The 17510-nt window shown below is 50.3% G+C and overlaps 1 protein-coding gene across 1 annotated transcript; it reads left to right on the forward strand.

Annotated features, from left to right (window-relative positions):
- The first annotated feature begins 9470 nt into the window (after positions 1–9470).
- On the forward strand, positions 9471–16308 carry KRT4 (keratin 4). Its single transcript, XM_077871826.1, has 9 exons — positions 9471–10097; positions 11699–11913; positions 13027–13087; positions 13444–13539; positions 14092–14256; positions 14514–14639; positions 15071–15291; positions 15543–15577; positions 15686–16308. The coding sequence occupies exons 1-9, from the start codon at positions 9612–9614 to the stop codon at positions 15871–15873; spliced, it is 1593 nt and encodes a 530-aa protein (XP_077727952.1). The 5' UTR covers positions 9471–9611; the 3' UTR covers positions 15874–16308.
- Positions 16309–17510: the final 1202 nt, after the last annotated feature.

Below are 17510 nucleotides of genomic sequence, written 5' to 3' on the forward strand. Positions count from 1 at the left end.
GCTGTCTGTGCCTCCCGTCTGTCCTGCCTGGGGGACTGAAATTGTCAACCACAGGCTCACGATGCTCCATGCTACTCACCACGCCAGAAGCACAGTGGCTGATACCATCACCCCTGTAGGCCTTGGTTCTTACTCTCCCTTACGGAGTTCACAGGAGAAGGCTTGAGGGGATATAGAAGTTGTTCAAGGCAGGACCCAGCCAGTGAGCAGCTGCCTATTACCAGTCCATCCCTTGATGCTACCGAGTCCTCTGCTAATTCTGTGGGGCAGGCAGCATGATTGTTCAGTGGAGAGATCTTGGGCTTCAGAACTGGGCAGACTTGGGTTTAGATCCCAGTTCTGCTGCTTACTGTGTGACCTTGGGCAAGTCACTTAACCTCTCCGAGCCCCTTCGTAAAGCAAAATGTGATGAGGACATGTGTAAAGTCCCTGGCTAATGAAGGTCTTGATAGAAACCAGCTCCCTTTGCTTCCCTTCCCTCTAGCTCCTGGTTTCCCACCTCACCAAGGAGTCTGATGGCTTCTCTCTTAGTCCTCACATCTAGTTGTCAACAAGAATCTACATTTTCCCAACAATAGCAAAATATATATTTTTCTCAAGCACACATGGGATGTTTTCTAGGATAGGTTATATGTCAGGCCATAGAAAAAGTCTTAGCAAATCCAAGAAGATTGAAACTATATCAAGTATCTTCTCTGGTCTCAATAGTATGAAACTAGAAGTCAGTAACAGGAGGAAACTGGGAAATTCATGAACACATGGAAATTAAACAGCACTTTCCTCAACCACAAATGGATCAAAAAAGAAATTAAAAAGGAAATAAGAATCTTGAGACAAATAGAAATGGAAAAATAACGTGCTAAAACTTATGGGATGCCATAAAAGCAGTTCTCAGAGGGAATTTTATAGCTATAAACACATATATCAAGAAAATAGAAAGACCTCAAATAAACCACCTAACTTGACCCCTCAAGGAACCAGAAAAACAACAACAAACTAAGCTCAAATTTAGCAGAAAGAAGGAAATGATAAAGATTAGAGCAGAAATAAATGAAATAAAGAATAGGAAAACAATAGAAAAGATTAAACGAAGAGTTGCTTCTTTGTAGAGAGAAACAAAATTGACAACTCTTAGCTAGACTCACCATGGAAAAGAAAAGCCCCAAATTAACAAAATTTTAAATGAAAAAGGAGGTGCAATCACTGATAACATAGAAATGCAAAGGATCATAAGAGACTCCTTTGAACATCTAATGACAACAAGCTGATTTGAACATCTATATGACAACATCCTACGAGAAATGACTATACTCCTAGAAACATACAACCTACTAAGACTGAATCAGAAAGAAATAGAAAATCTGAGCAGATCAATTTCTAGTAAGGAGATTGAATCAGTCATCCTTCCTGTAGAAAAGGAAACTACAGGCCAATATTGGCTTTTTTTTTTTTTTTTTTTACAAAAGTAGAAAGAACAATAGTAAAGTATTATGGAACCACAAGAGACTCCAAATAGGCAATCCTTTGAGAACAATAATTTTATTTTATTTTAATTTTTTAAAATTTATTTATGATAGTCACACACACACACAGAGAGAGAGAGAGAGAGAGAGAGAGAGAGGCAGAGACACAGGCAGAGGGAGAAGCAGGCTCCATGCACCGGGAGCCCGACATGGGATTCGATCCCGGGTCTCCAGGATTGCTCCCTGGGCCAAAGGCAGGCGCTAAACGGCTGCGCCACCCAGGGATCCCAATCCTTTGAGAACAAAGCTGGAGGCATCACACTTCCTGATTTCAAACTGTACTATAAAGCTATACTAATCAAAAAGGGATAGGACCAGCATAAAAACACATACAGAGACCAATAGAACATAACCGAGAGTCCAGAAATAAATCCATTCATGCATACATGGTCCCCTAATATTTGAAAGGAACCAAGAATACGCAGTGGAGGGATCCCTGGGTGGCGCAGCGGTTTGGCGCCTGCCTTTGGCCCAGGGCGCGATCCTGGAGACCCAGGATCGAATCCCACATCAGGCTCCCAGTGCATGGAGCCTGCTTCTCCCTCTGTCTGTGTCTCTGCCTCTCTCGCTCTCTCTCTGTGACTATCATAAAAAAAAAAAAAAAAAAAAAGAATACGCAGTGGAGAAAAGACAATCTCTTCAACAGTGGCGTTGGGAAAATTGGTTATTCACAAGTAAAAGAATAAAACTAACTTATACCACTTAACTTAAAATTAACTCTTTAGTGGACTAAAGACTTAAATGTGAAACCTAAAACCATACAGCTTCTAGAAGCTTCTAGAAGAAAACATAGAGAAAAAGCTCCTTGACAGGGGTCTTGGCAATGATTTTTGTTTTGTTTGTTTTTGAATATGACACTTACTGTATAAGCAACAACATAAAAAATAAGTGGGACTATATCAAACTAGAAAACTTCTGCACAGTGAAAGATATAACCAACAACATGAAAAGGCCACCCACGGATTGGTAAAAAAATATTTGCAAATCATATATCTGTTAAGGGGTTTGTATCCAAAATATATACATAACTTATACAACTCAAAAGCAAAAAAATCCAAATAATTCCATGAAAAATGGGAAGAGGATCTGAACAGATATTTTCCCAAAAAAGATATTCAAATAGCCAACAGGTGCGTGCAAAGGTGTTCAATGTCCCTCATCATTAGGGAAATGCGAGTCAAAACCACATTGAGATACCACATCATGCCTGTTTGGATGGCCCTCAACGAAAAGTCAAGAGAGAACAAATGCTGCCGTGGATGTGGAGAGTAAGGGGACCCCGTGCTGTGTTGATGGGAATGCAAATTGGTGGAGCCAATATGGACAACGGCATGCAGGGGCCTCAAAAAGTTAAAAAAAAAAAAACAGAACTATCATATGATCTAGTAATCCCACTTCCGGGAATATATCTGAAGGAAACAAAATCACTATGTTGAAGAGATCTCTGTGCTCCCACGTTCGTGCCACTCTCGCTTACAATGGCCAGTGACACGCGGAAACAACCTAAGTGTCCGTCGGTGGATGAGTGGGTAAAGAACACATGGTCTATAAGGCGACAAAATACTCTTCAGCCGTAGGAAAGAAGGCAATCCCGACATTTGAGACAACATGGATAGACCTTGGGGGCATCACGCTAAGTGAAATAAATCAGGCAGAGAAAGATAAATACTGTATGCTCTCGCTTACTTGTGGAATCCAAAAAAAAAAAAAAAAAAAGAAACCTCATAAAGAGATCCCATGTGTGGTTACTAGGAGTGAGGGCTGTGGGGAGGAGGAATTGAATGAAGGTGATGAAAAGGTACAAAATTCCAGTTATAAGATCAATATACTCTGGGTGTGTAATGCACACCATAATGACTGTAGTTAACAGTGCTGTATGGAAGGTGCTAAGAGGCTCAATCCTGAGAGTTTTCATCAGAGGGAAAAATATTTTTGGTAACTATGTAGGTGATAGATGTTAATTAATCCTATTTTGATAATCACTTTGCAGTATATACATATGCCAAGTCATTATGCTGTACACCTTAGACTTCTATGTGTTGTGCGTCAATTATATCTTAATAAAACTGGAAAAAAACTATTTTATTTTATTTTTATTTATTTAAAAAATATTTTATTTTATTATTTGTTCATGAGAGACACAGAAAGAGAGAGAGGCAGAGACACAGGCAGAGGGAGAAGCAGGCTCCATGCAGGGAGCCCGATGTGAGACTCGATCCCGGGACCCCAGGATCATGCCCTGGGCCAAAGGCAGGCTCTGAACTGCCGAGCCACCTGGGGATCACAAAAAAACTATTATAATTGGACTTAATGGTTCACAAATACACTACTTTTTAAAAAAAGATTTTATTTATTTATTTGAGAGAGAGAGAGAGCGCATAAGCAGGAGGAATGGCAGAGGGAGAGGGAGAAACAGGCTCCCCGCTGAGCAGGGAGCGAGAGGTGGGGCTTGATCCCAGGACCCTGGGGTCACCCCCCAAACTGAAGGCAGGTACCTACCCGACTGAGTCACTCAGGCGCCTCACAAATATCCTACTTTGCCTGTGACCTTCAAGCAGACCCAGAATTCAGTAGGCGGACATGTGATAGCCCATTTTACAGGTGAGGCAATCAAGGCTCGCAGGGGTCACGTCCTACACCAGCAGCCCTTTATGGTGTGGAGGGCTGCTAACTCCAAGCCCTACACCCTTTCTCCGTGAGTCATCTCTGTTCCCCGCTCCCCTTTCTCACCAAATCTCAATTGTCCTTCTCCTATCGTGTCTCTCTGAGTCACCCCTTTTCTTCTTCATCTCCACAGCTCCCTGCTCTGAGCCTGGACCCCTCTCCTCATTCCACACCCAGCTGCTCTGTGCCCTCCACACCCCAAAACCCTGCTACCAAATCAGTGTGCCTGAGTGGAGCCTGTCATGGTACCCACCCCCTTCCCGGGCAACCTTAAACTCCTGTTGGAATGGACTCTTCTCTCGACACCTCCTGCTCTGCACCCGGTCACCCGGTCCTCCTTGGAAGAGCCCAGACATGCCCCGTGAAAACTTCCTCGGGGGTTACGGGAAGGCCAGCACAGGGATTTTGAGCCAAACCCTAAACCACAGCTTAGGAACACAAACTCCTAGCGCTTAGCAAAACCAGCTCCACCTCACCCACCTGAGTGGTGTCCAGCTTGGGAGCCGATCACACCTGCAGAGCGGTGCTTCTCTTCTTAGGGGTGGAGTGTCGCCCCCTCCTGACGTCGACGCCTTCTAGGAATAATAGCCACTGTGATTGGGTTCTCGCCCTCTCGCTGATTCGCCCTCCGCGGCCTGGAGAGAAGTAGGTCCGAGTGGCTAGGGAACTTGCCTGAGGTCAGCAAGCAGCGGCCGAGCCGGGCCTGGAAGCTCAGTACTCGGATTCCAGAGTCCAACTTCTTAACAACTGGCTTATGCTGCTTTTCCAGAACAAGACGCCGAGAAGCAGGGGGTACGAGAGCAGTAAGGGACCCGGGACGCCGTCTAGGCCAAACTTCACGTATCGGCTGAGAGCTGGAAGGAGCTTGCTCCTGGTAGAGTAAAGCAAGCCAACGGTGCCACTGAAATTACATTTAGAGCTAAAAAACCAAATCGAGACATTTAGATGATCATGCAATAGAAGTCAAAGGTCATCTCACTTGTCAGGAAGGTCCACTAACAACATGTTACTTAGAAATACTCGTTGAAGGCTGGGAATGGCCCGGACCCAGGGGTTCCCCACGCCGAGCTCCTGGAGTCTGAGGCCCCCAAGAGCCGCGCAGGGGTGGAGGCAGCGTGTGGGAAGCTCATACCCTCCCGCTCTGCACCGATCGGAGCATTTCTCCCTTCGTCTGTTTTGCAAATGGGGATATGCTTGTGTTTGGTTTTGCTGTCAAAATGTGTTGGGTACCCCCACTTGCTCACGCCCAGAGCCCTCCCCCCTGCACCCCCTGAAGGTAGGAGTCCCAGCTCTCACCGTCCCCCCCCCTCCGACCCCCTGCCCCTTCCTGAAATGCTGACGGGCCCTCTTCTGCAGAGTCTCTGATCACCAGCTTGGCTCTGGCTCCCCAAAGAGTGACTCAGGCCCAGGAGGCCCAGTGACAGCGACTGAGGACCAGGGAGGGCGGGGGCGCTTCTCACAGCACACACCGGCTTTGGGGCTGAGTGAAAGGCCCCGGGATCCCTGTAATCCCAGGCTGAATGCGAGGGCTCGCCTCCCTCGCCCAGAAAGCTCAAGGCAAACACACCTTCCCACCCAGCTCCACACCCCTGTCAGCTGCTCATCCTCTTTGATAAGATCAGGAACAGCTGCCAGAGGAGGAAGGGTCACAGAGGGCAGGAGGGGAGGCTGTAGGGGTGGGATGGGGACCAGCTTGTAGCCATTGCAGTCTGCGAGGGTCTCCTTGTCCAGTCTCCTGACCCCAGCCAGGCGGGCAGGAGGCATTTCTCCCTTTTCCAGGGAAAGACTCTCCTCGCTGTCTCTCTCACTTCAAGGGTTAGATCCCTGTGCAGAGTGCGGGCGTGTCTACCTTCATTCAGTTTCTCAGGCTGCAGTTTGAGGGGCTTGTGAACTTCTGGCAATTCTGGCTATTAATAAGGCCACAGAATATGGCTCTAGTCTAGACCTTTCTTCCTGTTTGCTTTGGGTTTATTGTAGGATTTGTAATTAAGTTAATTTGGATTTGCTTAATTGAAGGACACGGAATCGGGCCCTCGGGACAACATCCTACCTTGTTGGATACTTGCAAGGACAGGGCCACGTAAAGTGAGCAACCAATCATGTGACGAAGGCAAGGACAGAAGGAGCAGAGGCAGCTCTGCAGAACGTGCCCCGGGCCGGTCGAGACCCTGTTGCTGCTCTGGTGGGTCATAGCTATGGGTTAGTAGACGTGGCCATATGCTTTATTTATTTTTTTCCCCCTGCAGGTATTGTGTGGGGCAGATGTGAAGCACTGTGGTGTAGAGTTAAGGTCACAGGCTTTGCAGTTAGAGACGCCTGGCTTCGCACTGCCATCACCTCCTAGCTGCGTGAGCTCAGACGAGTTCCGTGACCTCTCTGGGCCTCCGCGTCTGCAGCTCTGAGCAGAGCAACACCTCCTTCTCAGGGTTGTTGTGAGGAACGTGTCGAACTGTTCTGAGAAAAGCCCTCCGTGTCCAGCACATAAAGGCAGCTCTGGATGAGAGTCCCTTCTATCTGAAAAGCACTAACGGCCTTTCTCTTGTTTTATTTTTTTAATCTCAGGATGGTATGTGCCTCGGTTTAGCATTAGCTTTATGAGGAGTGCCTCAATGGGTAAGTACCCACAGGCACAAAATTAGACTGATTATAGATTATTTATTATCCCCCCCACCCTCAAATCCCTTCCACACCCACCTGCTTTCTGTTTTAGGCTCCGGGCACGAGTGGACACCATTCTAGGTACAACACATCGCATCATTTTCTCCTAGCATTGGAGTGTCGCGGCCACAGACTACAAGACCCAATAGATGCATCAGAAGCCACCTTGGGGCTTGAGCTTTGCAGATGCAAGCCTTCCTCCTAGCCCATGAGAGTTCTCATCACCGCAAGAGAAGGGGGTGGTGAGTGGGAGGTGCAGAGACCCGGGTGGGGGGGCTGGCCAGGGTCTGAGCTCCGGGCCCTCCCTCAGGCTGCGATCCTGGTGGCCTTCCCATCTCTCGGGGTAGGACAGCTGAGAATCAGACCTCGGCTTCCCAAGGGAGTGGTGTAGACAGAGACGCCTGGCTTCCCACTGCCATCACCTCCTAGCTGCGTGAGCTCAGACAAGTTACGTGACCTCTCTGGGCCTCAGCGTCTGCAGCTCTAAACTGAGCAGAGCAATACCTCTTTCTCAGCTCTTTGCCAGATCTCCTCTGCTCCCATAGCTGCAGCCCCAGATACCTGCAGTAACCCCACCTTCCTTCCCAGCCACGCCCCGCCTGGGGTCAAGGTGGGAGTCAGCAGACCCTGGGATACCAGTGCCTTCAGGGCCCCCTTGACTCGAATGGTCAGTTCAGCCAGGTTTGTTCAGGTGCCCAATTCTGGATTGGCTGCTGTAGAAATTAGACAACCGATCTCATCCCAGGCAGGATGATACAGTGAGAGGCTGGGGGTGCAGGGCCTTTGGGAGCAGACTGATGTGAGTTCAAGTCCTGACTCCGCCACGTGCGACTGCATGACCCTGGAGAACTTTTAGGAAGGCAGGGTGGTGTCGTGTGTATAAAACACTCAGCACGGGGCTGGCACAAAGCTGGCCCCTCAGTAAATACTCACTGAAAGAGGGACTGAAGGTTCCACTGCATTCCTTGTAGGAGGTGGTCCTGGCTCTAAGATGCTCACTTACTACAGGTGGATGGACTATCCATTGGGCTTTCTTCCACGGACCTTCGATAGAGCCTGGGGCTTCCTGGCCTTGCTGTCACAGCTCCTCCACCTGCCCTCCATCTATTTAGAGGGCACCTGGGTAGGGGCGAGTGGAGCTGAGCAAAGGGGGAGGGAGGGATGCTGAGGGTGGGGTACAGACCAGACGTAGAGGTAAGAGGAGAGCCGGGAGAGGGGTTGAGGGTGGAAGTGGGGAGGGGAGAGAGCTCCCAGCCAGTCCAGTCCTCCCAGCAGCCCCATCCCTAAGAACTGGATCCACTGACCTCCCTCTTTGCACCCCATGGGCTCTGCCTTTTCTCTTTGCGGCGGGGAAGAGCTGGTCATTTCTGCCGTGGCCAGCTACCAGGTGGTCAGGGTCAGCTCAGGCCTATGGGAATTACCCAGGCCCTGATAACTGCTATTCCCCGGATTTGCTATTAGGTATTTAGAAGACGGGGAAGGGCTGCAGATTTGTCTAATTTTTCATCCTAAGCGGCAGTGGCAAAGTCTGGGCAGGCTAAGAATGAATGCCCACTGCCTGTGCCAGGCACTGTGAGGACGTAAGAGGCAGGTGTCCCTTTGTAGATGAGAGGATGGGTTGAATGAGTTCAGCTGGTTAGTGGCCACAGGTGGGATTTGAACACAGATCCATGCCACCCAGCGGAGAAGAATGTAAACGAGGGCTCAAAACTAGGACTTTGCATTTAAAAACATTGCTCTGAGAAGGGGCTCGTGGGTCTTGCTACTCTGCCAAAGGGATCCTGAGCACCAAAAGGGTTACAGACTCCTGCCCTGAATGCTGAGACCGTTAGGGGAAAGCAGAACATGCTCTGTCCTGGGGGAGCCAAGCAAACGTTTGGGCAGCAAATGGAGCAGCGGGGCACGCCCAACGGGGACCCAGACTGGAGAACGCTGATCTAGAATCCTACAGAGAGCCAAACAGAGGCCGGAGAAGGAACATGAGTTCCTCAGTCCCCAGCTCCGCGACGGGCACGAAGTAGGTTCTCAACAACTGTGTCAGGCCGAGGTGAATCTTGATTTAGGTTTGGGAGGCTATGAGGCTGGAATATGGATTTCTTCTTTTGTAGGTGCACCCGGGGCCGAGCGCAGATGGGGGATAATAATGCTGGTAATCAATATAGGTGCAGCTTCCGACAGTTTACAATGATCATAATCTCACTGCATCTGGAGAGGCGGTGAAGGCAAATATTTGTATTATTTCTCATTTCTGGGTGAAGCAACTGAACCCCAGACAGTGACTTGCTCAGGTTTGCAGAGCACATATGAGTGGGCAATGCCCTGGAATCCAGGCCCTCTGTTTCCAAACTCGTGGAGGGAGAGGACGGGTGATAGGTCATCTCCTGTGGAGCTGGGGGCCCGCAGGGAGGCTGCCGAGTTGGAGGTGCGCTGGGTGGCAGGCCCGAGGGGCTGGGCCTGGGCAGAGGCCTGTGATTCAGGAGGCCCTGGGGCACTGTTGAGGCTCTCCCGAAGGGGAGTGTGTTGGGATCCTGTAAACTGTGCCCTCGGAATGACATCTGAAGGTGTGTTTAGTGACATACTCAGCAGGTACGAGAAGGATGGGCCTGTGCCAAAGGCCAAGCCCAGAGATGTTTCAGATTTTTCCCTTTATGCCCCTGCAACCAAGCCCTGCTGCTCCAGCGCATATAAGAGGCCGGGGCTGGGGCCGCAGCACTCACGGCCTGGCCCCCGGCGCTTCTCGAGGCTCCAGCTCGCTCGCCCGCACCCATGATCGCCAGACAGCAGGGCGCCCGCGGCTCCCGGGCCTTCAGCTGCGGCTCCGCCGTGGTCGGAGGGGGCAGGCGGGCCGCGTTCAGCTCGGCCTCCGTGTCTGGGGGCGCGGGCCGCTGCTCCTCCGGGGGCTTCGGCAGCAGGAGCCTCTACAGCCTTGGGGGCAGGAAGAGCATCTCCATGAGCGTGGCCGGCGCCCGACAAGGCGCTGGCTTTGGGGCTGCTGCTGGTTTCGGTGCCGGCAGCTTCGGGGCAGGTTTTGGAGCCGGCAACTTCGGTAGTGGATTTGGGGGTTCCTTCAGTGGACGGGGTGGCCCTGGCTTCCCCGTGTGCCCTGCCGGAGGGATCCAGGAGGTCACCATCAACCAGAGCCTGCTGACCCCCCTCCATGTGGAGATCGACCCCGAGATCCAGAAGGTCCGGACGGAGGAGCGCGAGCAGATCAAGACGCTCAACAACAAGTTCGCCTCCTTCATCGACAAGGTGAGCTCCCCTCGGCCACAAGGTGCTCGAAGCCGGGGCTCCCGAGTGCTGGGATCTCAGCCCTGGGCCTGCCGCAGGGGTGCAAACCACTGAGCTTCTCTGGGCCTCTGTGTTCCAGCTGTTAAAGGGGGGGGTCCTTCCCCCAAGTCTTTCTCTCGGGAAATGGCTGGTGGGCAGGCAGCCTGCTCAGACCAACGCGATGTTTGGAGTCTTCCTAGATGTGCCTTGTGATACTCTGCAAGTCGCTCAGCTTTTCTGAATCCAGGCATCCCAGCAATAAAGTGGGTTCGTTATTTCCCTGCTCTTTCTCAGATTTTCTGTTTCAGAAGTAGCATGGTTAATAATTTAATAATTAAAATTAATCATAGTTGAGATAGTAATTTAACTATTGGCACTTTTGTCGTCAGAGCAGAAGAAAACCAAGCTGGTTTCCCAAACGAAAAAGGGACCAACACCAATGGCAGGTTCTGGGTTCCTATAAGACCTTGGAGGGTCATCTCCTTCATCGTCTTGACTCTGGGCAAAATTGCTCATTTCTGATTCTGTTTGGAGAGAGGAGGGGTTGGGTGTCTCCTTTTCTTTTTGTGATCCAACATCCTTTCCCATGCAGTGTCTATTGCAATAGGATGGATGATAACAAGCAGCTCAGTCCCGATTACTGAGTCACCTGGAGATTAATGAGTGAGTGGATGAGTATAGCCACTCAGCCAAGGATGCCCTGGCTCTCCGTGCATCAGTCTTAGTCCTCTAAGATGTGAGGGGCAAGACTAAAGAGTCTCGAAGTGACTGAGTGGAAGTGTTTGCTCTCCTGGCTAGTCGAGTAAACCTTCAGTAGCTTAAAGAGGCTTTATGTAGGGTGACTCCAGGACATACAGATATAGAAACAAGACCCCGGGTTTGGTGCTTCCTTGTCTCCTCTCCCCTCATCTCACCTTTTGGGTTCAAACTGTGATCGGTCACCCTGACCTGCTTTTCTTTCAGCTCTGAAGCACATAAAGTGGGAATATCATGCTAAGCTAAGCTGCTACCCTGGTTTATCTGGTTAGATGTCTTCACAGAGAGAGGGAGAGTTCCAGGAAGTCCCCTTGCAGGGTGAGCCTGGCTGAGACTCAGAATCTATCTTGGGCCTTGATCTTAACTATTTAGACTCAATCATGCACAGGTTTATAAAAGAGACACACCAGGTCCATTTATTTAAAAAGTTGTCAGTGAATTTATCACTCCTTTGCCTTGGGTCAGGATCACTTTGAATGCGAGAGTCCCCAGACTGTGGTTGTATCTCCTAGTTTTGTTTATTTTATTATTTCCTAGAAGGTCAATGTTCTTGTCAGCACCTCACCCCAGGGCCTCTGGATCGCTGTGGTCAAGAGGACATACTTGCTACATAGTCAGGCCCTATTGCTCTGGCTGTTGCTCCATTTTCTACAACACATGTGGCCCATTTGCTGCCTCGGAGCAGCGCCACCATGTTGACCCCAGTGGCTGGTGCCTGGAGTTGCAACATGGTGACCCTACTTGCATGGCTCTTGGGTGGCCTTGGCCGGTCCTCCTGCCAAAGCTTCAGGCCCTCATGGATTGATTGGTGCCTTTTTAAAACATAGGTGCGGTTCTTAGAGCAACAGAATAAGGTCTTGGAGACCAAGTGGAGCCTCCTCCAGCAGCAGACGACCACCACATCCAGCAAAAACCTTGAACCCCTCTTTGAGGCTTACATCAGTGCCCTGAGGAAGCAATTGGATACCTTGGTCAATGACAAAGGACGCCTGCAGTCTGAGTTGAAGACCACACAGGACAGCGTGGAAGACTTCAAGACCAAGTATGTGTGGAGGATAGAGGGATGCCACCTGAAAAAGTCTGCCCAGCCATGCCCCAGGGTCCCTGGGCTCCTGTCCAGTCATTTAGAATCCCAGGCTCCGAAGAGATCCCAAAAGGGTCAGAAAGGTTTTCTAGTTTGTTCCCCTGCATCTACATGGGCCCTTTTTAATGAGGGGAGGCCCAGTAACTCTAAGTTGCCCCAAGTAGAAAATTCTTGATACATTCAGGGAGTTGGGCTTGCCGTATACAAGATCAGAGACCATACGATGAGAAGTGGTGGACAGCATGGTCAGAAGAACACAGATTGTAGACAGATGGACCTTGTTTGAATACTGATTCCTCCACTTACGAGCCTTGTGCTTTTGTGTAACTTGCTTAACCTCTCTGAGCTTTATTCTTATTTATCTCTAAAATGAGGATAGTAACTCTAGTTTTGGAGAATTAGATGAAATTAAATGAGATTGAGAAAGCAGGTAACATAGCACTGGACATATAATGAGCATTTAATACATAGTAGCTCTTATGCTCACTATGGGATGGGGCTGAGAAAATGCCAACCTCCTCTCTCAATTCACTCTCACACCAAAGAGAGCTGGAGTGTTGTCAGCATCCTTGAGAACTCAATCCACCAAATAGATGGCCCTTCTGTAGAAATAAAACCAACCAGGTTGTGGCTGGTTGTCCTCCTCACATCTTGTCTCTTGAAAACGGTCTTTATAGTTTGATTTTCACTTCTCTGAATAAACCAGGGTCTAGATCAGTATTTCATACATGTAATTAATAAGTGTAAGTTGAATGAATATTTGTATGAAAATGAGAAAATGTGGCCAATTACCTGGATATGTCCAAATAGGTGTTTTTTTTTTTTTTTTTTTAAGATTTTATTTATTCATTCATGAGAGACACAGGCAGAGGGAGAAACAGGCTCCATGCAGGGAGCCTGATGCGGGCTCGATCCCAGGACCCCGGGATCACGCCCTGAGCTGAAGGCAGTTGCTCAATCACTGAACCACCCAGGCATCCAGTTAGGTGTTTGAAACACAGCAGCAAGAGAACCGGGAAACACTAGCTCATTGTGGGGCATCTGTCTTCTCCTTCCCATCCCTACCCCCAGGTATGAAGATGAGATCAACAAGCGTGCAGCTGCAGAGAATGACTTTGTGGTCCTCAAGAAGGTAAGAGAAGGAGGAGAGGGAGAGGCTGCAAGGGTACCCCTTCCCTTGGGAGTGGCCTTTGGTTTAAACCATGGGTTTGGTCCATCCTGGCCTCACTTTTACCCCACTTGGTACTATCCAGATCTATGTGGTCAGAGGAGTGGGTAACTGAACCACACCCCAAGGAATTGAGGTTGGGGAAAAAAGCCCATTTGGATAATTAACTTCCATTTCTGCAGCTGGCTTTAGGGCAGAGTATGTCAAAAGATTAGTCCTTTGCCACCTTGCCTGGTGCTGAGACTACCTTTGTGCATCACTTAACACTCCCCTGCCCTTATTGTAATTTCTGTACCTTGTCTCTTCTGTCTCCTGTGCAGGATGTGGACGCTGCCTACATGAACAAGGTGGAGCTGGAGGCCAAGGTGGATGCTCTGAATGATGAGATCAACTTCTTGAGGGTCCTCTTTGCTGCGGTGAGGACTCCATCCCCCTGCATTGGAAGAATGGAATCCCATATCTTCACAGATATGTTGTGGGAATTCACAGTTCTTTGAAAGGACTCCAGCTCCCTAACTTGCTGAGGATGCTCTTAGCAAGGTCATAGGTCAAAAGAGTTAAAGTGAGAGACTCACCCAGGAGGTTTTCAAAACCAGATGTTGTCTTAGAGGGGTGATTAGATCTGAAGGTTGCATGGGATAGAGTTTCTTGTGGTCTAGCATTTCCTTGGTGAAAGGAATCCATTCCATTCCCTTTGGTTCAATGCACTGAGCACCTACTAACATGGGGTAGCTTATGGATCCCAGAGAGCAGTAAAGACTAGAAGCATTACTTTTCTGTCTTGAAATGTCACCAATCACTTGATTTCTACATAGAAACTTACCATTCTCCCCCCTCCCTACACACTGGGATACCAGCTCTGCTTCCATCTGAGCCTATGGCATTGATTTTTGACCACAGTAGATTTCTGGTGTCAGAGATTAGGGGAGACGCTCCGGGGCACCTGACATGAGACATTTTCCCTGCAGGAGCTGTCCCAGATGCAGACACACGTCTCAGACACATCTGTGGTCCTGTCCATGGACAACAACCGGGACCTGGATTTGGACAGTATCATTGCTGAGGTCCGCGCCCAGTATGAGGAGATTGCCCAGAAGAGCAAGGCTGAGGCTGAAGCGCTGTACCAGACCAAGGTGCGTGTCAGGGATCTCTTAGGAGATGGTTTCTGGGGCTCTGCTTTTGGTGTCTGTGAGCAGGTGATCATCATCTCAAGCCCAAGAGAAGTCAGAGATGAATTGACCTTCCAGGCATTGCTGATCCTGGTCTGATTTGAGATTACATGACAGTTTATATTATCCCTGACGCCTGTGCCTATTACTGAGCTCACTTGAGAATAGACCCTACTCAAATGTCTCTGACCCCTTGTTCCCTGTGTTTTCCTGGATATTAGGTCCAGCAGCTCCAGATCTCCGTTGACCAATATGGTGACAACCTGAAGAATACCAAGAATGAGATCTCAGAGCTCAACAGGATGATCCAGAGGCTGCGGGCTGAGATTGAGAATGTCAAGAAGCAGGTAAGTGTCACCATTTTCTGGCCATGGTACGGGGTCAAGGGCCTAAGAGAGGTCTACACAATGGACAAGAAGATCAGGCATTGGGCCAGAAGATCCTGAGCTTGCATGCAGGGGATTTGTGATTCCTTATAAAAGCCACACCCAGGTCTTTTCAGCAATGCCCTAGTTAACCTGATATGACACCCAGATAAATAAGGTTTCTTGGCTCTTCTTCATTGGTTTTTGCTCATCTTCATCTAATCAGCCTGGTGGGGACATTGGTGGAACCTGGCTGGAGTAAATGAAATGCATAAGAGTAAAGCAGGTGAGGAGTAGGACAGACAGCACCCTCACATCTTAACTCAGGAAGAACCGGGACAGGACAGGGGATAGATGGCAGGGCCTTGACAGCAGGACACTGATGATTGCCTGCTCAATGCTGTCGTCTACAGTGCCAGACTCTGCAAGCATCGGTGGCTGATGCGGAGCAGCGTGGGGAGCTGGCCCTCAAAGACGCCCAGAGCAAGTACAAAGAGCTGGAGGCCGCCCTGCACCAGGCCAAGGAGGAGCTGGCCCGGATGCTGCGCGAGTACCAGGAGCTCCTGAGCGTGAAGCTGGCCCTGGATGTGGAGATCGCCACCTACCGCAAGCTGCTGGAGGGCGAGGAGAGCAGGTGGGATAGGGAAGGCAGGGCAGGAGTGGGAGGGAGGGAGAGACCCCAGCACCAGGAGTTTGCACCGCTGCTGGGCCATCTGCTGCAGCGCTGCACAGGTGCGTTACGATCCAGCGCCGTGTAGATACCAGGTTCACATGCAGTCCTTTAATTTGGCTGTGTAAGGATGGGATAGGTGCTCGAGGCCTGCTTATGGGCCAAGCATGGCTTGGGGTCCTACTGTGACTCACTGCTCTTTCTCTCCCCCGTAGAATGTCTGGAGAATGCCAGAGTGCCATGAGCATCTGTAAGTACCTTCTGTCCCTGCGATAGCTGGTTGTTCCCCCTGGTTTGGGCTGAGAGCCCTGGTTGCCAGTATTGTTGAATAACCATATCCTTTGCCTCTCTCCTGCAGCCGTGGTTGGTGGTATCGCTAGTGCTGGGGGCATCAGCGGAGGATTAGGAAGCTGCTCTGGGTTTGGCCTGGGCAGTGGCTTTGGCTCTGGCTCCGGAAGTGGCTTTGGATTTGGTGGTGGTGTTTGTGGCAGTTCCGGCAGCAAGATCGTCTCTACCACCACCTTGACCAAGAGATCCCACCGATAGAGGAGACAAGGTTCCTGCAGCCCCTGAGCCCAGCTGGGCCCAGCCCTGGTGTCTCTGTGCTTCCTTCACCCCCACCTCCACCCTCCCTCTCTGGGGCTCATCATACCAATGTCACCTCAGTGTGGACTCTGCCCTCTTGGAGTTTGGTAGCTTCTTCTCGATTTGGGCCTAGTGACCGACCTGGAATGGGTGGGGTGTCAACTGACAGAGGAGAACACTATCAGGAGCTTCATCTCCAGAGTCATCAGGGTCATGTATGCCCCCTGCCAGCCCATGATCCCAGATAGCCCTCTACATCAGCACCAAACTCCCTTGTCACTTGGCAGCAACTGGCCCTACAAGTCAGGATAGGAACCACGCTGTGTCCCATCCACCTCTTTTCCTTCCCTTTATCCGTCTTTGGGTGAATCTTTAATAAAATGCTTTTGTCATTCACTCTTGAGCCATTGTCCTTGTTCCCTGGGGAGAAGTGTCTAGATTTCAGGTGGGAGTAAAGGAGGCTGGGGCCGGAGGGATCTGTCTGCAACAGATCAAGATCGTCAGCTAATTTGAAGGAGGAGTGCAGCGTGTGGAGCCTGAAGGCTGCCTACGGAACAGGGACACAAACTCAAAGTAGCCAGCACTTGCATAAAAATGATAGGCAATCAGAGCAGAACCATCTTAGGGTTGAGCTGCAGGGAATCTGGAGGGGAGGGGTTGAGGAGAGGCAGCTGGATGGCCTCTACTGAATGTGCAATGAGGGGTTAGGGAGCTTATGGAGATTATGCACTCAGCGTCTAACAAGGCCTCCCTATTTTCATGAGACTCTATGCAGAGGACTCCGTCCCACTTAACTGGCAAGGCGCTCAGAAACTTGTTCCAAGAATCAGCAATGTCCCGATTGCTGGATGGAGGAGTGGAAGCCTGTCATTCTCACAGAGCTTTCGTGCTGGACTCACTTTGCCATCTCAGGTGGTTGTATCCGGGGTTATGTCTATACTGCTGTCCCTGAGTGACGGGGGTGTGGGGGAAAGGAGGCAGGTGGGCTAGAGTGATGGGGGGTGAAGCGGCCTGATTGGGGGCAGCCCTGGAGGTTATGACTGATGAAATGAGGATAGTCAGAGGTGCGGATCTGGGCATAGCCCTTGTGGACACCCTGTTTCCATAACGGGACCACTTCCAAGATACCCGGAGGAGCCGAGTTTTCCTGCACAGCTCGCCATGTGGTCTGACCCAAATCCCTCTCACTGCAGATGCAAGATACACTCATTCCCTTGGCCACCCCGTTGGTACCTGCCACCCGGGGCTGCCAGGCACTTCATTCAGACTCCAGTCCCTCCAGCACTGTGCCCACGGGGCCCTGGTTGTGTGCAGACAGAGGACACACAGTTTGCCCAGGCCAGTCCCTGCCAATGTGGCTTTCACACCGACCCGCAGGCAGGCTCAGGGCGGCGGGGGCAGGGCAGCAAAGGGTTAATGTCAGGGGCTTGTGCTCCCCAGCGGCCCTCATAAACCCCACCCTAATCCCCTCTTTGTTTTGGGACTCACCCCCTAGCGTCTGCCACCTTCCCCTGGGGGAAAATGCTGAATTGGTTCTTTTCTAAGTTTCCAGAGTGGGGAGGAGGAATGAAAGGTTAGAAGCAGGGGAGGGACTTCTC

Source organism: Canis aureus, chromosome 25, assembly GCF_053574225.1.
Source record: "Canis aureus isolate CA01 chromosome 25, VMU_Caureus_v.1.0, whole genome shotgun sequence".
Taxonomy (NCBI): domain Eukaryota; kingdom Metazoa; phylum Chordata; class Mammalia; order Carnivora; family Canidae; genus Canis; species Canis aureus.

What these genes read in the sequence shown, in the direction of transcription:
- KRT4 (XM_077871826.1), top strand. Translation starts at nt 9,612, where the DNA reads ATGATCGCCAGACAGCAGGGCGCCCGCGGCTCCCGGGCCTTCAGCTGC. An exon ending in TGAGGGTCCTCTTTGCTGCG is followed by an intron (nt 13,540 to 14,091) that starts GTGAGGACTCCA and finishes TTTTCCCTGCAG; the next exon opens with GAGCTGTCCCAGATGCAGAC. An exon ending in TTGAGAATGTCAAGAAGCAG is followed by an intron (nt 14,640 to 15,070) that starts GTAAGTGTCACC and finishes TGTCGTCTACAG; the next exon opens with TGCCAGACTCTGCAAGCATC.